General features: G+C 46.7%; 1 protein-coding gene across 3 annotated transcripts in view; it reads left to right on the top strand.

Annotated features, from left to right (window-relative positions):
• The window catches only part of LOC128324709 (sodium-dependent neutral amino acid transporter B(0)AT3-like), a 70,502-nt gene that overhangs the window by 10,599 nt on the left and 33,613 nt on the right, over nt 1-26,290 (top strand). For 2 of the 3 annotated variants that reach the window (XM_053249564.1, XM_053249563.1), the window contains exons 5-6: nt 1,667-1,848; nt 21,472-21,582. In XM_053249564.1, the coding sequence (XP_053105539.1) occupies nt 1,667-1,848; nt 21,472-21,582 (293 nt within the window). The remainder of the gene's footprint in view (nt 1-1,666; nt 1,849-21,471; nt 21,583-26,290) is intronic. The other variant, XM_053249565.1, reaches the window with a different exon arrangement.

The raw sequence follows: 26,290 nt of genomic DNA, 5'->3' as shown, positions 1-26,290 counted from the left end.
TTGTTTATTCTGTCTAGAAATCTGTTATGTTTTGTTGTTGAGAGTTTCTCCCAGTGGGGATTCTGTAGAGTGTGTGTGTGGTGGAGTCAGAAAAGAAAAGGGAGGGAAAGGAGAAGAAGAAAATGGAGTTGTTTCTGAATAAACTCTTAGTTAAATCTACATAAGATTACTTTGTTTATGAGGGAAGCAGCTATAAAACAGTGCTCTAGCCTGCTGTTCATGGAGATGAGTGTGATCATGCTTACAGCATTTGCCCCTTCAGACGAACACCTGTAACCATGAAAAGTGCAGATGGGAGGGATGTGTTAGGGGCCAGCCTGCCATTTTCACTAAGTGGCGCAGCGGGAAAATGGTTGACTAAGAAGCAGAAGGTTGCCAGTTCAAATCCCTGCTGGTACTATATCGGGCAGCAGCAATATAGGAAGATGCTGAAAGGCCATCATCTCGTACTGCGCAGGAGGAGGCAATGGTAAACCCCTCCTGTAGTCTACCAAAATCAACCACGGGGATCTGTGGGCACCAGTAATCAAAATTTACCTTTACCTTTACACTGTGAATCATGTATAGTGGGGTTCCCCTGTTGGAAGTTAAGGACTTTGTGCTGTCTCTTGTCTCAAAGACAGTGGAGGACAGACTAGTGAGTCAGAGGGCTAGAGGGTCAAGACATTGGTTATCCCTTCTCTACTGCTCTGACACTATCCCTTTGGAATGTAGATTGCTAATCTTAGGGATACTTCCAGCCACTTCCTCTCTCCCCTTCTCTTCCTGTTCCTACTACCTTGCAACATGCAAGCAGGCTCCTCTCCCTGTACCATGTGTGCAGAGAAGATGCAGAATCCATCTGCATCCAGCTAGCTAGCTAGATTAGAAATCCCAACTCCTCACTTTCCTATCTAGAATGGAGTTCTCTAATAAATGCCATATATATTGATTTGAAACTATGAACTGGCTCCAAGTTACTTCACTCTCAGCATACACGCATGCCTAGCTAAATTCCGCTGTGTTGTGCCTCTGTGCACTCTGCTATAATGAAAAAGCGTGTCTCCTACCAGAGAGAATTCCCAACACCCCCTACCCTGTCTAACAGGGCTACTTGCACAAAAACATGTACAAGTGTACACAGACATCTGTACACTCAAGCAACATAATGTCTGAATAGGGCTGCCCTCCTGCTTTTTAGGGGATGACAGATTGTATTGTGGTGCCATCACATCTAGTTGCACCCTTTAGATGTGCTTCTCATATCACTGCCTAGAAATGAGACAGGGCAGAGAGAAAGCAGTGCCTTCTCTTTTGAACATGCAGAAGATGAGTGGGATCAGAACTGAGATACACAAAACCACATGGTGGAGTGCTGCCTGGACTATACCACTTTAGAATGCAGGTGAAAACTAAGGTTCTTGAATTTAAACCCTGCATACATGAAGAAAATGAACACATTGAAGTTCTAGTCTGTTTCTACTCCTGATATATTAATCATATATAAGCAGGGAGGTGGGTTGTTGTCATTTTAACATGAGGGAACACTCAAAGTTGTACAGTGCAGGAATGACTTTACCACATGGAGAACTTTCCCTTGAGATAAGCCAGTAATGTGTTTCCATGGTATTTTTTTCAATGGCATACTGCCAGTTTGGTAATTCCTGTTGTGTTTGTTATTTTTCAGGACCTGTTGAAGAATGTGATAAAAGCACAGCAAGCAATTATTTTTGGTATAGAGGAACCTTAAACATATCTCCAGATATCGCCGAGAGTGGCTCACTACAGGGGTTTCTGGTTTTGTGCTTGGCCATTTCCTGGACTATTGTGTATCTCTGTGTCATCCGAGGAATTGAAACAACTGGAAAGGTGAAGGGGGAGAAGAAATTGCAGGATGTACATATTCCACTGGTTTAATTCTCACTGATGTGTTATATCTGTGACTTGAGTTTTACCACTTCAGAGCTCTAATGGCTCACATGACTGAATGCTCCTTCAGGACCAGTTTAAATGAAACCTTTATTGGCCCACCCTACAGGTTAAAAATGTGAATGCACTTTGAGCACACACCTACTTCCCCTTCTTGGCACTTGCAGTGCTCTTGCTTAATTGCACAGTGAGTTATCCAGCAAGCCTCAGGCCAGTTACAATACAATACCTTTATTTCAGTCTTTGACCAGCATAAGGTCAAAAGAGACATAAGAGCTGTGAAATTAGCAACTATTAACATTAAAAGCAGTAGGATCGATGCCTAGAGATTGTGAGTCATAGAGTTAAAGAGTAGTGACATAAAGGCTGTAAAACTAGAATCTACTGTATATCTATAAACTCCATTATAAACTACAGAATCTATAAAAAGCTATAAAATCCATAAAAAGGCTATAAGACTAAAATGATGCCTATAAACTATAATAAAAGTAATAGGATATACTCTGTGCTGAGGCAGTAAAAGCAGTAGGACCAAGTAATTGGACAACAGGTATGAGCTATGTTACACACAGCGACGCACAATTTGGCAACATTGTATGTTATGTGGGGGTTGGAGTCAAAGAGTAGTAGAGAATCGTAGAATTGGCCTGTATGGCCTCATAACCTAGTGAGTTGTGGGAGAATAAGGGTGTTGCAGATGTCGCTGTAAAACAGGCAGTACAGGAGGACATGTTTGGTGGTTTCAACTTGCCTGGCATCACAGGGGCACAAGTGTTCTGGCAATGAGATCCTCTTGATCTGGATACTGATCCGTTGCATTCATAAAGAATGGGTTCTGCGCCTGAGCAGGGACCTCGCGGACCGATTGACTAGCTCCTCGTGACGCCTCCAACCGCCCTCCACGTGATCATGCCTTTGTCAAAACAGGCAGTTGGGGCGTGTCTTCCTCAGTTTCTTTTAGACCGCCATTGCGTCTAAACCTCGGAACGATTGCTCCTCGGATACTTGATTGATTTTCACGGTACGACTGGAACGGAATTGGATGATTGCTTGGTTTTGGATTTTGGATTGTTTTTCGACTACGTGTTTGGATTTTCCCGCAAGTTAATTGATTAGGATGTTATTCTTGGCCGTGTAGTGCTTGGGCGCTACGGCGTCTAAAGCGGCAGTTAAAACAATTTTCCAACGCTGTACTAACTGTAAAGCGAAGTTGCCGACTACTGATACGCATGATGCCTGTCTACTTTGTCTTGGTGAGCAGCACAACCCGGGAAATTGCAAAATCTGTTGCTCTTTTTCGAAACAAACTTTGAAAAATCGAGCACTGCAATTGAGGGCGGCCCTTTATGAAGACGCTCTTCGACCCCCGACACCGAGGCCTGTGTCGGGACCTTCGACGTCGAGGTCGGTGTCGAGCGCTACTGTGGCATCGGATACGGTTCCTCCTGTTGTGGACTCTGCCTCTTCGCAGTCTAAAGCCACAGTGGATCAGGAGTTTAAGACACCTGGTAGTGTGGAGAAGAAGAAGCGTCGCAAACATAAGAAAGCACGTTATTCCTCCACTGACGAGGATTGCACATCCTCGCCTCCGAGAAAGAGATCCAAGAAAACACGGGTCCATAGTAAGACTCCTTCGCCTACAGATTTGCAAGGCGATTTGGAGGAGTGGGATACTACTCTGAAGGTTACTCCGTCGCCCTGGGTGCTGCAGAGTTCTTCATCATCAGAGGGTTCTCCTTCGACATCGAGATCGGCGTCGAGGAAGACATATGCTTCGGTACCGCAGAGCTCGGAATTGAGGGAACAGACATTGATGGTGTCAAGGATGACCCAGTTGACGTCGATGGGACCGTCGATATCGACCATGATGTTCGACTCGATACCAGCTGTACCGGACTTACCGACCTCAGCAGCACAAGAGGCGATGATTGCAGCAACTGGATAGTGTACTTCGACACCGAGTGCATTCCAGACTGCAGTTCGACATCGAGTTGCGGCTGACTTGGCACTGGCGCCGACCCCGATTCATTCCCCGGCAACTCCAAGAGGCGTTTATCGACTGGAGGACTATTTGGACTTTGGTGAAACGGTGATGGAAGAGCAGCCTGAGCTACCAAGGGTGAGGACTTCATTGCTGGCTTTATTGGACTCTAGTGAGGGCACGCCGTCGGCCTCCACTTTTCATGGTTTTGCTGTGGATCAGCTGACGGCAACTGAGGTTCCTAAAACTCCGTCCGCTTCTCCGTTAAGAGCGCCTGTTCACCCTCATTTCAGCGGCCACAAGCCCAATTAGGCAACTGATGACTCCTGTGGTGGAGCAGCAGATTTTACCTCGACCGGTGCCGGTTCTGGCACGTTCAACTGATGCATCTACAGCAACATCATTGGATGTAAACTGCATTACTCATACCTGTGGTTTCCGGCACAACCCTGAAGTGATTTTCCCACCAGATTATGCTGAGTATAATGTTTGGAAGGCTCAACAGTCCCTTGCACAGCAACGTCCATTGGTTTCCAGGTTACCCCCGAAGGAACCAGCATTGACAAATCGTCGAGAGACTATACATCCTCAGGAGGCGATGTCAGTAGCACGTTCTGGCGTTGTTCGTAATGCTAGTTGTGTTTCAGCCCATGAGACTGTAAGCAGCAGAAACAGTGACACAGACACTTCGTACTTATCTGACACTGATGGGAGTTGTTTGCATGAGCCCAGGGAGCCAGACCCACCGGAGGAGGTGGCTCTGGGAACTTCGATCTCTCCCTCGGAGGAGCTCAAGGCTTACCATGCGCAGCTATGCGAGATGGCAGAGGCTTTGGGCCTAGAAGTTAAGTTGCCGGTATTGGATCTAAAAGATCCTGTATATAATATGATGGCAAAGGCTAAAATTACTCACCCTGTATCCTTGCCTATGATTCCAGCGATTTCAAAGGCCGCACAATCAGCATGGGGAGTTTTGAGGACTTCTACGGCCACTTCGAGAAAACTGGAGAGTTTATATAGAGTCCAAGAGGACGATAACACATACCTGGTGAAGCATCCAGACCCTAACTCCTTAGTAGTAGAGTGTGCGTCATCAAGGGGCGCTCAGCACCACACTACTCCTGCTGATAAGGAGGGGAGAAAACTTGATGTCCTAGGGCGTAGGGTGTACTCCACTTCAAGCTTAGCAGTGAAGATTGCAAATTATGCTGCGTGTATGACGCGCTATGCCCACCATCTATGGGACACTTTTTTCCAGGACTCGTCCTCTATGTCCGCTGGGGACCTGCAGAGGGCATTAGCACAGACCTATGAGAAGTCTACTGTGGTCACCGGGCAGTTGTTGAGCACATACAAGCATCTGGCAGAGACGGAGTCGAGGGCAATGGCTACTGCTATTACAGTGCGGCGCCATGCTTGGCTTCAGTCAACGAACTTGCAGCCTGAAATGAAGGATAAGATAGAATATTTACCCTTTGACAGAAAAGGGCTGTTTGCAGACTCGGCAGATGACACGATGGAATCGTGGAAGAAGATGAAGTTCACAGCTAAAACATTCATGGCATCCACGTCCTCTGCTAGTCAACAGTCTCGAAGTCGTTCCTACGGGAGGCAGCAAAATCGGTACTCAGGGAGACAGGATAGAAGGGATTTCAGGAGGCAAAACAGGCCTTATCAGAAGAATAGACCCTATTATCAAAAGCCCAAGGGTCAGAGGACTGCGAAGGACCAGACAAAGCAGTCTCTTTGAAGTGCGGGTCCATCCACCGCAACTGCATGTAGCAACACCAAGAACAGTACCCGGGACTCCCAACACCGGTCTCGTGTTAGCCAATGTATCCATCAAATTGGCACGCCATGCCAACGCGTGGCACAACATAACATCAGATCAGTGGGTACTAAAGATTATATCTTATGGCTACGCGATAGAGTTCAAAACTTTGCCACCTTTCCGGGGTGTAAAGTACACCAAGTCATCGCAAGTGCTTCGGGACGAAGTGAGAGTGTTGCTGGAAAAACAGGCGATAGTGCAAGTGCCGTGGATGGACAGACTGAGGGGGTTCTACTCCAGATATTTTCAAATCCCCAAAAAGGATGGGGGAATAAGAGCGATAATGGATTTGAGGGATCTGAACTGCTATGTCGATATGAGAAAATTCAGAATGATCACTTTACAGGGTATTCTGCCTCTCTTGATGGAGGAAGAGTGGGCGATCACCCTGGATCTCAAAGACGCCTATTTTCACGTGGGGATCCGCGAGAGGCACCGGAGATTCCTTTGATTCACAGTAGGCGATATAGCGTACCAGTACACAGTTTTGCCGTTCGGACTCTCTACTGTCCCGCGTGTGTGTTTACAAAGGTGATGGCTGCGGTGGTGGCATTCTTAAGAACAAGAGGGGTGAGGCTGTATCCTTACCTAGACGACTGGCTTATGGTGAACAGGGACAAAGAAGAGTTACTTTCTCAGACTCGCTTCGTCTTGCACCTGCTTCACACGTTGGGGATCAATGTAAATTGGAAAAAATCCAAATTGGAACCGCAGAAACAAGTAGACTTCAGAGGCTCCATACTGAATTTTGTGGACAAGAGAGCTTATCTGCCGGAGTCAAGATACCTACAGATCAAAGATCTGGTTCATCTATTCGAGAAGTCGACGCAGCAGCCAGCAGAAACCATCCAGAGGCTTCTAGGGCTGATGGCATTCTGCAACTCTACTGTAGCTTTTACCTGCCTGAACATGCACGTGCTTCAGTTGTGGTACCTGCGCAATTTTCGACCGAATGTGGACGACCAAAGAAAGATGTTGCTCATCCCGGTCCAACGCAGCAATCTAATGTCAGGGGTGCTGTTCCAGCCCCGGACGCCATCCTGTTGGGTGACAACGGATGCTTCCCTGTGGGGTTGGGGGGCACACTGTTGCCATTGTCAGGTTCAGGGCCGGTGGACTCTGGGACAACGGGAGAAGCATGTAAATTATCTGGAACTTCTGGCGGTGTTTTTGGCATTGAAGGCTTTCAGATCACAGTTGCAGGGAAAAACTGTGCAAGTGAACCTAGACAATACAACCGCCATAGCTTATCTGAACAAGCAGGGGGGAACGGTGTCCCGGTCCCTGTGTCATCTCAGCCAGCGTCTATGGACGTGGTGTATTGCACATTCCATATTCCATGTCCAGGCGGGCAAACTGAGCAGGTCTCCTCAGCTGAACCAGCAACACGAGTAGGAGCTGAGGGAGTGTTACATTCAGCCGTTATTCAAGAAATGGGGCCTGCCGAAAATAGATTTGTTTGCCACTGCTGTGAACAAAAAATGTCGGAGCTATTGCTCTCGTGCAGGGCATGGAGAGAACTCGCTGGGCGACGCGTTCTAGCTTCTCTGGACAAAGGGTCCGTATTATCTATTTCTCCCACAACCACTTATTTCGAGGGTTTTAGCACAGATCCTCCGAGACGGGACAAGGGGGATTCTGATAGCACCTTGGTGGCCCAGACAGCCATGGTTTGCACTACTACTGAAACTTTCGCAAGGACAGTATCATCGGTTTCCGGATTACCCGGACTTGCTAAGTCGGGAGGAGGGGATGATATTGCACCCACAACTCCACACGCTGCGACTGACGGCGTGGCACATAGGTTGATGAATAAAATCCTACTTAATTGTAGGAAACTTTCCACCAGACGAAATTACAAGAGTAAATGGATGAGATTCCGGATCTATGCGGAAAAAAAGGGATTCTTCCCTAGGAGTGCATCGGTCAAACAAGTACTACTGTATATGACCACCTTGAAAATGACGGGCTTGGCGAACTCGTCTATCCGTGTACACCTAGCGGCAATATCAGCAGAACATAAAGGTTGGGGGAGTACCACGGTGTTTTTGCATCCAGATAGTAAGAAATTTCTGAAAGGAGTGAATAACCTGTACCCTCCGGTTCGACGTCCTGTCCAACAGTGGGACTTGACATTAGTTCTAAATGCATTGACTGAAGCGCCGTTTGAGCCCTTGGGGGCTGCTGCGCTGAAAACACTGACGTTGAAGACGGTGTTTCTGGTGGCTGTGACGTCTGCACGTAGAGTAAGTGAGCTGGCTGCGATGCGGGCTGATTGCCCATTTACCCAATTTTATCCACAAAAGGTGGTACTACGCCTGGATCCGAAATTCAGACCCAAGGTAGTCACAGATTTTCATATAAATGAGGATATTGTGTTACCAGCATTCTTCAGAGACCCACAAACGCAGTTAGAAAAGAGAATGCATGCACTAGATGTCAGAAGGGCCCTGTTACATTATATGAAAGCTACGGGACCAATTCGGAAGACTAATAAGTTGTTTGTGCTGTTTCGTGGGAAAGCGAAGGGCTCATCGGTCACCCGCCAACGACTTTCGCTATGGATTGTAAGAGCAATAAGGCTGGCATATAGTTCTCAAGGGATAACGCCACCTGGTTCTATTAGGGCACACTCAACAAGAGCTTATGCGGTGTCGGCTGCAAATTTGGCAGGGGTGCCAATGCAGGAGATTTGTAAGGCAGCCACGTGGTTGTCAGGACACCCGTTTGTCAAGCATTACGTACTGGACATTCGACAGATAAAGGACGCAGAGTTTGGTCGGAGTGTCTTGAAAAGAGTGCTACCTTGATGACCCACCCACCGCCTTAGGCGGGGAGCTGGCTAGTCACCCATTCTTTATGAATGCAACGGATCACTATCCAGATAAACAGGTTGCTCACCTGTAACAGATGATCTGGAGGTGATCCGTTGTATTCATAATACTCACCCAGCCTCCCCACGTCATCAAGGTAGAAAGATGAAGAATTGAAAGGGATCGTCGGTGTGAACAATTGTACTAGCGGTCCACAGAAACTGAGGAAGACACGCCCCAACTGCCTGTTTTGACGAAGGCACGATCACGTGCAGGGCGGTTGGAGGCGTCACGAGGAGCTAGTCAATCGGTCCGCGAGGTCCCTGCGCAGGCGCAGAACCCATTCTTTATGAATACAACGGATCACCTCCAGATCATCTGTTACAGGTGAGCAACCTGTTTTATCTTCCATGTAACACAGCCAAACGGAGGGCACTGCAGCAGGCCAAGGTGAAGGCCTTTCTGTGGTTAGAGGCCTCTAGCTGCGTAAGGTATGCAGTTGGTGTTACTATATACTTTAGAGACTTTCAGCAATAGGGAAGTTTGGAGCCCTGCCTAAAAACGTTTGGTGCTCAATATCCATGACTCACTGTTTAAGGAATGTTCTGGCCTGCTCATGACCCAGGGAGGGGAGAGCATGAGTAATTATTAGTTTCGCCAGCAGGGTTCACTTTCATGTGGATTGGTGTCCATTTTCCGATGTTAAAGGGGCTAGTCCCATTGGGAAAAATAATAGTCTTAGCCAGTAATTTAATATGGACATCCGTACTCTGGCCTCCACTTTTACCCAGTCTGCCTCCAATTGAAGACTGATGTTAGAGACATAGCAGGGTACTAGTTCCCACCACTGCCCTTTTAACTTTGGTTCCACTTTAAGTCCGAATTTAGCCTTTGCCAATTATAAGCCCATTTCCAATCTTCCTTGGTTTGGCAAGGTGATTGAGCAGGTGGTGGTGTCTCTGCAACAGGCAGTCTTGGAGGAAACAAATTATCTAGATCCATTTCAATCTGGTTTTGGGGTGGGCTATGAGGTTGAAACTGCATTGCCTGGCCTGATGGATGCTCTCCAATTGAGTATTGACGGAGGGAGTGTGACTCTGTTGATTCTTTTGGATCTCTCGGTGGATTTCAATACCATTGACCATGGTATTAATTATTATTATTATTAATTCAATTTCTATACCGCCCTTCCAAAAATGGCTCAGGGCGGTTTACACAGAGAAATAAATGGGTCCATCTGGGTCACTTGAGGGAGTTGGGATTGGGTGGCAGTGTTTTACTGTGGTTCCGTTCAGATTCCAGATGATGTCACTTGGAGGCTGTGCTCTGCAAAGCAGGAGTTAATGTATCGAGTTCCACAAGGCTTCATACAGACTCCAATGCTTTTAAACATCTACATGAAACTACTGGGAGAGGTCATCAGGAGATTTGGTGCAAGGTGTTACCAATATACCGATGACACCCAAATCGATTTCTCCCTATCAACAAGGGGTATGCATTTTGTTGTGTTTTTTTTTTAGTTTTGATTCGGACTTAATCTGAAATACCCCCAATTCAGATTTTGTCCAAAATTAAGCCTTCCAAAATACTCCATTTTTTATTCGAATCTGTATTAATCCAAAACCGAATATGAATTAATTTGGATTAGAAAAACTGTCCTGGGGCCAAAAGAGTGGGTGGGGGTAGTAGTGCCCAATGAATGGAAGCTACCATCCAAATTTCAAAGGAATTGGGCAAAGGGCTGATTTTTGGTTAATTTTTTAAAGTTTGTGTGTCTTTCAGATTTTTCCCATAGGGACTAATGGAGGTTTCAGCAGAAGTATAGCTTCACATCAGGGGAAAAGGGTGGCACAGAGTGGAGTGTGGTGGGTGGTAGTGCCCCATGGGGTCAAGGAAGTTACCACAATTATTTCAAATGAATTGGGCAAAGGGCTGATTTTTGGGGGGGGATTAATGAAGTTTACACATCTTTAAGATCTTTCCCCATAGGGAATAATGGAGGTTCCAGCACCCCCATAACTGCACTTGAGGGGCCCAGAGCAAGTGATGGTGTTGTTCACATAGGGTGCCAACCACCCCAATGGGTTGCTATCCCATGGGGTATTCAGTTCTGTTGTTTCTGAGGTCTTTTGAGTATAGATTCTCTGGTAGCATATGAGAGTGGATTCATGATTTGTCATTGAAAATCTCATTTGCTACTAGAGAATCTACACTCAGAACACCTCAGGAACAACGGAACCCAGTACCCCATGGGTTAGCAACCCATTGGGGTAGTTGGCACCCTATGTGCACTACACAACCACTCACTCCGGGCCACCCCAGTGCCCCCCAGGTGGAGTTATGGGGCTGCTGAAACCTCCATTATTCCCCATGGGAAAAAATATTAAAGATGTGTAAACTTGATTAATCCCTAAAAAAATCAGCCTTTAGCCCAATTCCTTTGGAGTCTGGGTTGTGGCAGGCACCCCTTGGGAAACTGCCACCCAATCCACCATTTTGCCCCTGCAGACCCCTTTCTGCCCTGAATCTGCCCCAAAGACATGCAAACTTCAACAATTCCTAAAATATCAGCCCCTTCCCCAATTCCTTTTGAATTTGGGTGGTGGCAGGCACCCATTGGGGCACTACCACCCAACCCACTCTTCTGCCCCTGCAGCCCCCTTTCTGCTCCCTCAAAGAAGAACATTACCAGACAGCACACACATCAATGACATCAACAGCAGCAGCAGCAGCAGCAGCGCTTTGCAAAGAGCCAGGTTTCCAAAGCAAGCATCATATGCGCAGCAGACTAGCCAAAAGCAGCATCAAGTGCGCCCTGCCCTCCCTCCCCCACCCAAGCATTTGTCATCTACAGACAGGGACTGAGACTTCCAGAACATGTGACGCGGGTGAAGCAGGGGCAGGCAAGGATGCAAAACAACAAACTCCTACATAAACAAGTTGAAAGAGTGAAGAATGATGAACAACAACGGCACTCAATTTTTCGGCGCAGTCAGTTGATAATTTTGCAGTGGGTCAGAGCCTGTGTGGCACCAGCACAGCAGCACAACCGATCTATGGATTCAAGCAGTCTTTCAATAAAAATGCTGATGATGCTACAACTCACTATGTGACCCATTCTCCATTATATATTACTGTCTGCTAGTCATGTGGTGGGTGGGTGGGAGGGAAAGAAAAATAGCATCTTATATCTGTGCGTGTGTGGCTGCGTACTCTGTGCAAGGGTTCGAGTGGATTTAGGGTAAAAATTTCTGCTGTGGCCACAGAATGCTATGTATGTGCTGCTCTCTAAGTCTGCGAGACAGACATTTGTGAGGGGGCACCAGTAGCACCAAGCTCATCAGTGGCCACAGCTGGGGTAGGTGGAGGCATGTGTGTCTGTGCTGCTGCTCTAGTCAGTCACAGAGTCCTCCTTTCTTCTTGGTTAGGGGGAAAAAGGCAAAATCTCAGACAGCAAACATTATTACAACTCATTGCCATCAACACCACATCATCAGCATCAGCAACAGCTGCAGCATCCTTTAAAAAAAAAAAAGCATTTGGCATTCGTCATCTTCATCTCAACATCAATGCTACTTTTGCAAGCTTAAAAGATTTTCTTTTTTTTTTAAATTTCAACGATTTGGAAAAAAAATAATGCAAGAAAGAATGCCACAGGTAGAGGCTGCTCGGGCAGGCAGCAGGCTGGCAGGCCAGCAAGGAAGAAATGTGCTTAAAAACTAAAAGTAAATAATCTCCTTCTCTCCCAAGCCGCCCCCCTCTTTTTAAAGGATGAAAATTAGGCTTGTGCATTTCGATTCGGTTACAAAACGTTTTGTGCCCGAAAATGGCAATTTCGGAGGTTTTGTAACCAAAACAAAAGCAAGAATTAAAAAACAGAAATTTTTGTTTCCAAATCAAAATTCTTTCAGACAGAATGCTTTGATCTTTGGGAAAGCATTGCAATTGAAATTGACTTCTCTGACTCTCTCCACTCCAGCTGAGGCACAGAGTGATTAGCAGAAGATAAAATATGCAAAGAGCTTTTAAGCTTGAATGGTTTAGTTAAGTATGTGTTGTATTCAGTGTGACTGAAATGCAAACTGACCTTGCAAAGGGATTTGGAAGACAGCATTTTGAGACAGAAATACTCAGATATCTTTGGGAGCTCAATGCAATTCCAAAGCTCTTGCTAAATGCCATGTTATAAATTGTGTAGAGAAGCTTTTCGAGAAGCTGGTTAGGAAAGTTCTGAAATTACACAGGTTTTTCTTTCCAAAGGTTTAGAAAGAATCTCTTGACTTGTTCAGGGGTCTTTTGAAGAGCTATTTTGTTTTTCTTCTGATTTTTATGAGTTATGGTGGTGTCTAAGTTTTGTTACCCAAGTTGAGCAGTCTAATGTAATTTAGGCCACAATGTAATTTGGTGGAACATGATGTCTAAGCCAGTGGTTCACAACTTTTGCCATTGCAGGGACAGGTCATCCACATGGGACTACAGGAGACAAAAGGAGGGGGGTGGGGAATATCCCTGTCAATCTATTGACATCCCCAGGAATCTTAGTTGCTCCTCTCTTTCTTGTAACCATGATCCATGGTTTTGCACTTTCTTAAATGCAGTGATGATAAATCTCAACAATTCTGAACAGTAGGCTGATTTGTTTGGGCTCACTCCACTTCAGTTAAATGAACATTTGAAACTGCTCCATAGTATCAAGGCAGATTTATTTATTTATTTATTTATTTATTTATTTTACATTTTATATTTCACTCTTCCTCCAAGGAGCGCAGAGCAGTGTACTACATACTTAGGTTTCTCCTCACAACTACCCTGTGAAGTAGGTTAGGCTGAGAGAAGTGACTGGCCCAGAGTCACCCAGCTAGTATCATGGCTGAATGGAGATTTGAACTCGGGTCTCCCCGGTCCTAGTCCAGCACTCTAACCACTACACTACGCTGGCTCATTGGTCTATCTTGCTATCTCAAATGACCTGTGGTCACTGTTCCATAGGGAGGGAGTTGAAAGATTGCTTGAATCCACAAATGGGTTGTGCTGCTGTGCTCGTGCCACAGGGACAGGCTCACAACCACTGCAAAATTCTCAAGTAACTGTGCCAAAAAATTAAGTGTCGTTGTTGTTCATCATTCTCCTCACTCTTTCAACTTGTTTATGTGGGGCTTCAGGGGCAAAACAGTGGGTTGGGTGGCAGTGCCCCAAGGGTGGTGCACCCAGATTACAAATAGGGCAAAGGGATGATTTCTTAGGAATTTCTGAGGTTTACACATCTTTAAGATTTTCCCCATAGGGAATAAAGGATGTTTCAGCAGCCCCATAACTCCACCTGGGGGGCACTGGGATGGCCAGAAGCAAGTGGTGGTGTAGTGCACAGCGGGTGCCAACCACCCCCCTGGATTGCTAACCCATTGGGGTACTGGGCTTTGTTGTTTCTGAGGCGTTGTGTTTAGATTCTCTGGTAGCAAAGGAGATTTTTTATGATAAACCATGAATCCACGCTCATATGCTACTAGAGAATCTACTTTTAGAACACCTCTAGAACAACAAAACCCTGTACTTCATGGGTTGGCAACGCATGTGGGTGGTTGGCACCCTATGTGCAATACACCGCCACTTGCTCTGGGCCACCCCAGTGCCCCTCAAGTGGAGTTATGGGACAGCAGAAACCTCCATTATACCCTACGAGGAAAATCTGAAAGACGCGTAACTTTATTAATTCTTTAAAAAATCAGCCCTTTGCCAAATTCCTCTGAAAAAATTGTGGTAGCTTCCTTGAATCAACTGGGCACTACCGCCAACCACACTCCACTCTGGGCCACTCCTCCCCCCCCCCGTGTGAAACTATACTTTTCTTGAAATCTCCATCATACCCTATGGGGAAAATCTGAAAGACGTGCAAACTTCAAAAATTCACCCAAAATCAGCAGTTTGCTCAATTCCTTTGAAATTTTTGTTGTAGCTTCCACTTTTGGGGCACTATAACCCCCACCATGTGACCCATTAATTTGGATTCAGATTCAGATTAAGTTGGATACAAAACAAAACTGGGGTTATTCGGAAGGCTTAATTTCCGAAAAATACAAAATGGGGTTGATTCGGATTTGGTACAAATCGAAACAAAAAAAATACAAAATTTGTAACCCTAATGAAAATGCAGAAGAGGCAGGCTCTTCTCTTCTCAGGATGGGGCAGAAAGAAGCTTCAAACACAGCCTTGGAAAACCGCCTTGAAATTGTTTTTAATGAAAGGCAGTATGTAAACTTAACAATAAATGAACAGTAAAAGGGGGGGGGGCTTCTGGCTGGCTGGCCATGTGCTGGGGGACTGTGCCGCTCTGGCTGCAAGCATGGGCAGGCAGCAGCAGTGATATAATTCTCTCAGCAGCAGGATGATTTAAAAACACAGAGAAATATTTTTTAAAAATAATCCAGCCCTAGACTGAGTGAGTGTACCCCCATTTACACACACACACACACACACACACACACACACACACACACACCCTCTGGAATTCTGGATTCTTGGGTTAATTTAGTTTAGTTGTTTAGTTTAGAAGAAGATTAAACAGGGGTTCTGTGGGAAGCATCACCGTTAGCTAGTACAATTTAATTATTTAATTTATTAAAATTTTTATACTGCTCTTCCAAAAGGCTCAGGGCGGTTTACATCAAAACACCATTAAAATCAATTAACAAAACAAAAATTATAAACTGCATAAAATAATAATTATTTTATGATATTTTATGATTATTTTCGATTTGTACCAATTAAAACATCATAAAACACCAATTAAATAGCCAAAACAATTTAAAAACAAGTTTTAAAAAGCTGAGAAATCTTGGTTAAAGAGATGCATTTTCAGTAGTTTCTTAAAAATTGCCAGAGATGGGAAGGATTGTATCTCAGCAGGGAGCGCATTCCACAATCTTGGGGCAGCAGCTGAGAAGGCCTGTCTCTGTATAGCCACCAAACGAGTTGGCGGCAACTGGAGACAGACCTTCTCAGATGACCTCAGTGGGCGGTGGGGCTCATAATGAAGAAGACGCTCTCTTAGATGCCCAGGGCCTAAGCCATTTAGGGCTTTGTAAGTTATAACTAGCACTTGGTATTTTGTCCGGAAACCTATTGGCAGCCAGTGTAGCTCCATCAACAGAGGAGTAACGTGGTCTCTCCGAGATGACCGAAAGACCAACCTGGCTGCCGCATTCTGAACCAACTGAAGTTTTTGGACTATGTACAAAGGCAGCCCCACGTAGAGCACATTACAGAAGTCCAGGCTGGAGGTTACCAACAGATGTACCACTGTTTTGAGGTCACTGATCTAGAGAAACGGGCGCAGTTGGCGTATCAGCTGGAGCTGATAGAAAGCACCCCTGGCCACCGTCTCAACCTGAGAAACCAGGGAGAGGTGTGAATCCAGAAGTACTCCCAGACTGCAAACCTGTTGCTTTTAGGGAAGTGTGACCCCGTCTAGAACAGGCAGATCAAAATCGTCTCTAGAGTTCTGACCCCGCACAATAAGTACCTCCGTCTTATCTGGATTCAGCTTCAGTTTATTCTCCCTCGTCCAGCCCATTACTGCTTCCAGGCAGGCATTTAGGGAGGATATGCCAACTCCTGAAAAGGTTGACATGGAGAAATAGATCTGGGTGTCATCAGCGTACTGGTAACACCCAGCTCCAAATCCACTGATGATCTCTCACAGCGGTTTCATGTAGATGTTAAAAAGCACTGGAGAAAGTATGGAGCCTTGAGGGACACCATACTTAAGTTCAGATTTTGAAGAGCAACAATCTTCAATCGACACCATCTGAAATCTGTCTGAGAAGTATGAGCAGAACCACTGTAAAACAGTGCCTCCCATCCCCAACATTCTCAGACGTTCCAGAAGGATACTATGGTCGATAGTATCAAAAGCCACCGAGATATCCAAAAGGACCAACAGAGTAACACTTCCTCTGTCAATTCCCAATTGGAGATCATCCATCAGGCCAACCAAGGCAGTCTCCACCCCATAGCCCTCCCGAAAACCAGTTTGAAATGGGTCTAGATAATCAGTTTCATCCAAGACCGCCTGGAGCTGAGAGGCCACCACCCTCTCAATTACCTTGCCCAACCATGGGAGATTGGAAACAGGCCTATAATTGCTCAGCTCTGAGGGCTGTAATGCAGGCTTCTTTAGAAGTGGTCTAATAATTGCCTCCTTAAGACAAGGAGGCATCCTGCCTTACCTCAGAGAGGCATTTATAATTTCCACCAGGCCAACTACAACGGTCTCCCTGTTAGATTGAACAAGCCATGTTGGACAAGGGTCAAGAGAATAGGTGGTAGGCCTCATCGCCCCAAGCAGCTTGTCCACATCCTCAGGAGTCACAAACTGAAACTGATCCCGTCGAATCACATAAGAGGAATAGTTGGACACCTCCAGTTCAGACATCAAATTAATTGTGGAGTCTCCATCTAAGTCGGCCCAAATCCAAGAGATTTTATCTGCGAAAAACTCTTTAAACACATCACAGTGGGTAACTGATTATTCCAAATTCTGGTTCAAGGGAGGGAGGGCAGATACTAGTCCTCTCACAACCCTGAACAACTCCGCTGTACGTGAACTCGCAGAGGCAATACAGGCAGAAAAGAACCGCTTCTTTGCCGCACGTATTGCCTGAGCAAAGATCTTTAGATGTGCTCCATGTTGTAATCTGTCAGATTTGAGTCGAGTCTTTCTCCACTTGCGCTCCAGTCGCCTACCTTGCCACTTCAACCCCTGTAGATCTTATGTATACCAAGGGGCCAATTTTGAAGTGGGTCAGAGGGGACGCTTAGGAGCAATCGTGTCTACTGCCTTGGTGAGCAAGTTGTTCCAATTCTCAACCAGGGCATCAACAGGATCACCAACAGAGCCAACATTGAATCCCTCTGAGGCTTCTTGGAATCCCACCGGATCCCATAACCTCTTTGGGCGGACCATTCTAATAGGCCCCTCGCCCCTGCGGAGGTGGAGGTGTTTGTGAGTCCAACCTTAACCAGATGGTGATCCATCCATGACAATGGGGATATCACAGGGGTCCCCACCCAAGGAACACCACCTTGATCAGAATAAAAGACCATATCAAGTGTGTGACCTGCAATATGTGTCGGTCCAGAGACCGCTTGGGATAGGCCCATAGTTGTCATGGCCGCTATGAACTCCTGAGCTGCCCCGGACAAGTTGGTCCCAAAACGAACATTGAAGTCCCCCAGTACCAGAAGTCTGTGAGACTCCAACACAAGTTCCGCAACCAAGTCCGTGAGCTCAGTAAGGGATTCCGCTGGGCAGCGGGGCGATCGGTACACCAACAGAAGTCCCAATCTATCCCTGGTCCCCAAACTTAAGTACATACATTCAATATGGTCTGATACCCTAACAGGGATCCTGGTAAGGGAGATGTTATCCTTATAGACCACAGCCACTCCACCTCCCCGCCCACGCCCCCTCCCCTGCTCCTCTACAGAATACCCTGGAGGAAGAAGCTGGGACCAGACTTGGCCACCAGCCTCCCCTAACCAGATCTCAGTAATGCACATCAGGTCGGCTTCATCCATGATCAAATCATGGATGACTTCAGGTTTATTTTGGACTGACCTGGCATTGCAAAGGAGCAAGGTAAGGCTATGTGGGTTGCTGGCAGTGCTCCCCACGGTCAAAGAGCTGACAGGGCAGCCGGAAGGGGAGACGACTATTAAACTTCTGGCTCCCCTTCGCTTGAAATGGCCTACTGACCTGCCAACGTTACTTCTTCTATTCCCCACCACCACCGGAATAGCTGCCCCACATTCCACGAAGGCACCCCCTGTCTCCCCATCTCCAGACAAACCCAAACACATCACAACTACTTCAACCAAGTCTCAGCAACAAAGCTGGCACACATACTACAACAACTCTTTAAACAGCCAACTAAAAATGGTATAGCCCAACCCTCAGCCCGACACCGAAGGCCGGCTCCCTTTGGCGGCTGGCTTCGGCAGCCACCTGCAGGCTGGCCGCACCGCTGGCTGTGCCGCCTACGGCAGCCCCCTTCCTTATAAAGCCTCCAGGGTCCTTCCTCTCATGAAGGACCCTGGGCAAGGCTGATGTAATAAATCAGTGCCTGCAGGTGATGTTAGTTCAGGCACTTGGAGGAAGGAAGGTTCCCAATCAGGCAGCAGTGCTGTGCTGGTCTGAGTTGTCCCGGCCAGCAGACCAAGAGTGGAGGAGGCAGCTGAGAGTCTCCATGCCGTCCAGCAAAGGAGGCTAGATGATAAACAGCCAAACAGCCAAAAGCTCACCTCCTCTGATCTTCTGCAGATACTAGTAGGTGGTTAGTGTAGCCTCATGCTTTTAAAAAACAATTCTGTCTTTTTTCCCATTCCAAATATTTTTTCTTCTTTTTTAAAATTAGTATTCTCTGCCCAGCAGCCTATAGGCTTTGAGTGGGCAACTGGAATGCAATTTGCTTGCATCTACTCAATAGGTTGTGCTGCTGGTGTCACAGGCATCTGTTGCAGAAATGTAAAAGAGATGCAGCAAATATTGTGTGCCATCAGCAGCAGCAGCATCACTCTTTTACTTGTGTAGGTGGGAGGGGGGCCAAACCTCACTGTTCAATTGGCAGAATGTTGTTCTGCATCTTTCCTTATTAACAGACACAGCAGCAGGCACAGGCAGGCAGCAAATCTCTCAAGGGGGTGAAAAAAACCCTCTTCCCAGGAACAAAAAAGGCAATGCAGCAGATAAATCCATTCCCAGGCTGGCATAGCCAGCCATAGGAGGCTAGGCTGGGCTCAGGCTGGCAGCCTGGCAACAAGGCAGGCATGGCGTCATGGATACTTGAGTTGAGACATGCAATGCAAACTAGTTCTTTCTCTCTCTCGAATGAAGCCGAAAGGCAGAATGGTGACTGAATAACTAACTTGTTGAATGAATTGAACCAAATCTCCTCCTTGAACTCCCCCACGCCCTTGCCACTTCTTCGACATTCTCAGAGCAAGCAGCCCAGAGTGGAAGCTCAGTGTATTGTTAGAGTTGGCAATGGCTACTCTTCAGTTTAATCAGAATTTCTTAGTACAAAATTGCATTACAATACAACACATTCTTAACTAAATCATTCATGCCCAAGGAAATGTCTGGCCTCAGGGAAGCTGTGCCGCTTTTTGCATATCTTATCTTTTGCTAATCTTTTTGACAAAAACTCAGTGCCTGACGTAAGCTGCTTGCTGGAGTGGAGACCAAAAGGACAATTTCATGCAATGCTGAAATGGAGGTCCGAAATTTTTCCAAAGAGCAAAAAATTCGATTATGAAATAGGGTCATTTCAATTCGATCACCCAAAAAATTATTTTTAATTTTCTCATTTCTATTTGTGTACAAAATGTCAGGAAATGCCATTTTCGGACACAAAACGTTTTGTGGCCGAATCAAAATGCACAAGCCTGTCATTAACTTCATCAGGTAATGGCATTACTTCCCCAACTGCCTGCCTGGAGGTGGTAATGGGCTGGATGAGGGATAACAAACTGAGGTTTAATCCAGATAAGATGGAGGTACTGACTGTGGGGGGTTAAGAGATGGATTAGATCTGCCTGTTCTGGATGGGGTTACACTCACCCAGAAAGAACAAGTCTGTAGCTTGGGAGTGCTCCTTTGGATCTCTTTGGGAGATCCAAAACTCTCTCTGGTTTCTCAGGTTGGCAGCGGCCAGGGGCACTTTTTAGGAACTTCAGCTGATCCGTCAGCTATGCCCATTTCTGGAGATAAATTACCTTAAACAACAACAACAAATATTTTAAAAAGTGGTACATATGCTAAAGTTTTGCCCATTGTGTCATCCTTCCCTCTTGCACCTGTCTCAATCTCCATACAACTGCAGAGGATCTCTGTCAATACTATACTAAAAAAATCAAAAGTCTGCTGGCTACTCAGGCAATTAGAGAGCAGGGTAGGAAAGAGTGCCAGAGTAGACTCTGGGCAAGCAGAGCAATGGCTTGACTGAGAATAAAACAGCTTCATATGCATGTGTATGATCAAATTCTAGATGAAAATAGTGTAGATTAGTCTAGCTGATTTCATCATAGCTCCATTAAAATTGAGCAGTCTTGAATGCTCCAAGAAATGTTTGTGGATCATTTGGAGTGTGGAGATGAGCACAAAACCAGTTTGCCTGGTTCAGTTCAAGTCTGAACTGGGCTCAAACCAAACTGGGCATATTCAGTTTTGGCACTCCAAATAAGGGCCCCAGCTCGGCTCAAATTCGAGCCAGTTTGGCCCTGTTCAGGCATGCCAGGGACTTTTTTGTTGTAAAAAATGGCAGACATTGCCTCCAAAGCCTTGGGGGGTGCTGCTGTGGCCGTGTGTGTGTGTGTGTGTGTGTCTGGCAGTCTGCCCTTCCCCTGGTTTGCCATGGGCCATTTCCCCCCTCTCTGAGCTCGTGGCAGCCATTTTGGAGGCCTCCGCATTATGACCTGGCCACACAAATGGCCTGTGCACATGCACGGCTGCCTCCAAAATGGCCACCATGAGCTCGGAGAAGGCCGCAATGGTCCCAAACGGACAAGAAGGGGGAGGCTGATGGGGAGGGGAACTGCCACACACCCCAAAACCCTGAGGTGGTAAGTCTGCCATTAAAAAAAACAACCCTGAACCAGCCCCGGACCGGACTGGGGGTGGGGGTTTGTCTTGACCTCAAGCTGAACCAGGCCCAGTCCAACTCAAGGACGAGCTGTCAGACCGGGCCGGCTTGATGGTGAACCAGCTCAAGGTTGGGCCGGTTCACACATCCCTATAGTAGTGTACCCCCACTTCCCAAATGGGGGAAACCTAGCCAAAATGTGAATATTATGCCTGAGCAAATATGAACCCCAAGAAAGACTACTACACATTATTTTCATGCCTGTGTCTGACTGTTTTTCTTTCTTTCCACCACTCGCAGGTAGTATATATTACAGCCACATTTCCATATTTGGTTCTAACTATATTTCTTATTTACGGACTGTCTCTCAAAGGAGCCGTTCAAGGGCTATCCTACCTCATCACTCCTGAAGCAAGTATTTTTCCATTCATTCTGCAAAGGAACATTTTTCTTGGTGTTTGAACTGATATAAACTGAAAGATTGTCTTCTTGCTCTTTTCATTGTGGCTTTGAAATTAAGAGATTTGGAACTGGTGTCATTTCTTTTGTTTTCCACTCAATGCTGGCTAAGATCCATAGAGTCCTTTAGGTACACATTGTGGGGTCTTCTTTGTTTTTCCCCTTCAACCAAATTTCCTCATGTCTTTTGGAGGATGTGCTCAGTGACAGAGAGGTAGGTTTTCTGGGAAATTTTGAACTGGAAAATTTCCCCATGCAACAATAACAGGCTTCATCTTGCATAACGTCACTTGTGCAATTTTTTACATTTGTGTAACAATTTGTGCAGCTTGCATGCATGCAACATTTTTGGGCTGAAGTATCCTTGTGTGATATGTCAGCCACTTAATGTGATTTAAATTATACTGAAATAAATGCAAAGCTTTATGTAGAAAGCAATTATTTTTTTTGGAATACTCAATGAAGCTATTCACACATGCAGACAAAACCAGCCCAGTTTTGCCCATGCATGTACACCGCTGAAATTGGGACCAACCCCGGTGTTGCCTTGGCGGCAAACCCAACTAGGCAGCCACCCTCCAAAACAAAGTTAGGAGATCAAGCACTCTTATAACTCCGTTTCTATGATTGTCTGCCAACTGTGGCTGCTTGAATTATTGGAGCGGTGGGGGTGACACAGAGTGATGCATCCTGGCACTCCAGCCCTCTGAGCTATCGCAGTAGTCAGTAGTTGTCTGGGCAGGCGATCCACCCGCTGAAGAGGATACCCCCAATCATCTGTGGGGCAGTAATCTCTTTAGGGCTTTCTCCCCACTAACCCTCTAGCTCTTTCTCACTGCTCGTGAGAAAGGGCTCAATATATCATTAAAACATATATGTATTCTCTCACACAGTTCCTCAGGATAATCACCAAAAAACATTAATTACCACTTTGAGATTGCCACGCATTGATTCATTAGTACTAATAGATTTTATGAAACAATGAAGCTCTTCCCACGATCAAGTGGGAAGGGCTACCCTCTTTTGCAGGGAGGAAGCCCGAGAGCACTTATCTCCCCACAGACGGTTCTCCTTCAGTCTCTGCGAGGGCGGACCACCCACCCAGATGAGCGGTGGCTTCTCTATGGCACTCCCGCACCTGGCCATGGCTCACCCAGCAGCTCCGAGGGTTGGGCGCAGGGAAGAGCCACCACGCGGTGCCCACCCCCTGGAGCCCCAGTAATGCACCACACTAGTGTGCGGTACATTTCTGGGATCCCTCCCCCCCCCCAGTGTGCCCGCCAGCTGACACATGACCAATTTAACAAGTTAAACAGAGCACTTGCTCCATTAACATCGTTTAAGGGGGTGGCTACGTAGGTGAGCTTGCTGCCATGGAGCCACCGGGCTCACCCTCGAGCCCGCTGGTTATCACAAGTGAGCAAAACTGGGCTGGGCTCCCTTAGCCCAGTTTTGCTTGTGAGAAGCAAATTGGGACTGTGTGGTACTGCTGGAGTGTGGGTTACTGCTTCCCCCCTCGTTCTACTCCTCGCCGATACCCCCGCTCCCTGAAAACTTTTATTTGTTCCAGGAGGAAAGCTACTATTGGCATAAAGATTGCTTCATCAATTGGGGGCAATTTTCACTAGGACTGTAGGCAGTCAGAAAAGGGTTAAACCCATCTCCCACTCCCAGTTAGCAGTGTGCCCGAACCGGTCCGGCGGCCATTCCAAAGAATGGCCGAACTGCCGGACCGGTCCGGCCCTGCCTGGTTCGGGTCCGGATGGGGGGTATGCCTTTAAGGGCGGGAGGGCTTGCTTAGCCCTCCCGCCTCCTTGCCCCTGCCAGCGCCCGTATTGAACAGTATAGGGGCGCTGGAAACCAGCCGCCTCCCCGGCGAAATAACCCCCAAAGTCAGCCAGCCAGCCAGCCCTCCCTCCCTCCCAGCTAGCTGCCCTCCCACCCACCCACCCGCCCACCCGCTCGCACACTGGATAAAAAACGAGAGGAGCTCCGGCACAGAGCTCCTCTCGTTCGGAAGGCCTCCTGAAGAATGGCGGCTTGCGCGCGCGCGCATCCGCGCACCGCAAAGCACGCCATTCTCCGGAGGCCCAGTCTACCCGCCGGGAAAGGGCCGGGTAGACCGAGCCTCCGATCGCTGAGTAGACCGGGCCTCCGATCGCCGGAGGCCCGGTCTACCCAGCGATCGGAGGCCCGGTCTACCCGGCCCTTTCCCGCCGGGTAGACCGGGCCTCCGATTGCTGGGTAGACCGGGGCTCTGGCGATCGGAGGCCCGGTCTACTCAGCGATCGGAGGCCCGGTCTACCCGGCCCTTTCCCGCCGGGTAGACCGGGCCTCCGGAGAACGGCGTGCTCTGCGGCGCGCGCATGCGCGCGCGCGCAAGCCGCCATTCTGCAGGAGGCCTTCCGAACGAGAGGAGCTCTGTGCCGGAGCTCCTCTCGTTTTTTATCCAGTGTGCGAGCGGGTGAGTGAGCGGGTGGGTGGGAGGGCAGCTATCTGGGAGGGAGGGAGGGCTGGCTGGCTGGCTGGCTTTGGGGGTTATTTCGCCGCGGCGGCGGCGGCGGGGGGGGCGGCTGGTTTCCAGCGCCCCTATACTGTTCAATACGGGCGCTGGCGGGGGCAAGGAGGCGGGAGGGCTAAGTAAGCCCTCCCCGCCCTAGAAACAAGGCCCCCCTTCGGTGCCGGTCCGGACTTCTCCGGACCGTGCACATCACTACTCCCAGTCATATCATGGTGCTGCTAGAGACTGTGGCTGATATTTTGAAAAGATCGAAAGACAAAGATGTGTTTAATATCACAGCTAGTTTGGCTCTGTGGTCACCAGAAGTCAATATTGACTCGACAGCACCACCTTTCCTTTCCCTCAGCCATTGTTCATATACAGTATAGGAATTTTTGCATCTTGGACAGATTTAAGCAGCAGCAAAACAACTTGACTGGATGAGCCACAGAACACATTCAAAGCCTTGTATCTGAGAGCAGGCCTGATTATGCCAAGCCCCATCCCTCCTTAGGAGGCACTTAAAGGGTTCACACTCTGACCCACTGGAGCTTTGTGCTCTTGATCAGCATTCTGTACTTAGATGTGTGAAGCAAGTGGCCTCATTAAATACAAGATTTCAGCATGCACCATGTTTATCAGGAACATGGTATCATCTTTGTACCTGGCAGCCAGAGAGAAGGCGAAGTGCAGCTGGAGAGAAGAGAGGGGCATTCTGTGTTCATCACCACAGATATTTGGAGCTTCTAGAGTGCACAGAACAACTACCCACCTCTGACTGCTCACTGGTGACAGGTGGAGGAGGCAGTAGGGCAAAGACAGGGAATTAACAGACAAAGGGACATGCCATCAAGGTAGAAGCAGGTTCTACTCCATGCTTAGTTCCTCCTTGGTTAGGTCCATATTTGTCAATGTCCTTGAGGTCATTATTCACATGCTGGAAGGGTAGTTAAGTGCAGAAGTACCTGTCACAGGTGCTTTATGCTTTATGACAATGTCATCAACAAAAAGGAGGTGATGGATAATAAAGCCATTTCTACTGTTAGCTATTTTGAAGCTGCCTACTCTCTAAGAGTTTGGAACCATCTCTTAATTAAATTTTTATTAAGTTTTAACAATATCTTAACATTCACAACATGTTATTCACAACAAATATGGACTTCCCGCTCGCACCTCCTCGTGAATCACCAACTATAAAATTAACCCTTGCTATAATAATAATTCAAAACATAGATCTAAACCTTACAAACACGATTTTGATCTACCCAACCTGCTAATATTACTAGATTTCAAACCCTGTTGTAAAATCAATATTAGGAAAATAGTTCTTTAAATATAATAAGAATGGTTTCCAATCTTCTTTAAAGCATTCTAAATTTTGGTCTCTTATCAGTACTGTAAGTTTTGCCATCTCCACATATTCCAAAATTTTTATCAACCAATCTTCTTTTGAAGGCAGTTCATTACTCTTCCATTTCTGTGCATATATTATTCTGGCCGCCGTGGTAGCGTACATTAAAAATGTTAAATTAGTTGTAGAAAACACTCCTTGAGTTATTCCCAGCAGGAAGGATTCTGGCTTCTTAGGAAATGTCATTTTAAATATTTTCTTTAACTCATTATATATCATGTCCCAAAAGGCCTTAGCCTTCCTACAAGTCCACCACATATGAAAAAAGGTTCCTTCAGAGTGTCCACATTTCCAACATTTGTTTGAAACATTTTTATACATTAATGCCAGTTTTTTTTGGTGTCAAATACCACCTATACATCATTTTATAATAATTTTCTTTTAGAACATAACATGCAGTGAACTTTAAATCAGTTTTCCATAATTTTTCCCAGGCTGCCATTTCTATATTGCACCCCACATCTTGAGCCCATTTTACCATAGTCGTTTTAACCACTTCGTCTCTTGTCTCCTCCAAAAGCAACAGCTTATACATTTTAGAAACTAATTTTTCATCATTTTCACACAGCTCCTTCTCAAATCTCGACGTCTGATCCTCGAATCCAACTTTAAGATCCTTCTTATAAACTTCATTTAGCTGATGGTACTGAAACCAATCACTAACCAAATTTTGTACTTCAGTTAAACTCTTTAACTTACAGCCCTTTTCTTGAAAATATAACAGATCCCTATAAGTACCCCATTGCGAT

This window comes from Hemicordylus capensis, chromosome 4, assembly GCF_027244095.1.
Source record: "Hemicordylus capensis ecotype Gifberg chromosome 4, rHemCap1.1.pri, whole genome shotgun sequence".
Lineage (NCBI taxonomy): Eukaryota > Metazoa > Chordata > Lepidosauria > Squamata > Cordylidae > Hemicordylus > Hemicordylus capensis.
This window is presented reverse-complemented; position numbering and strand designations above follow the sequence as displayed.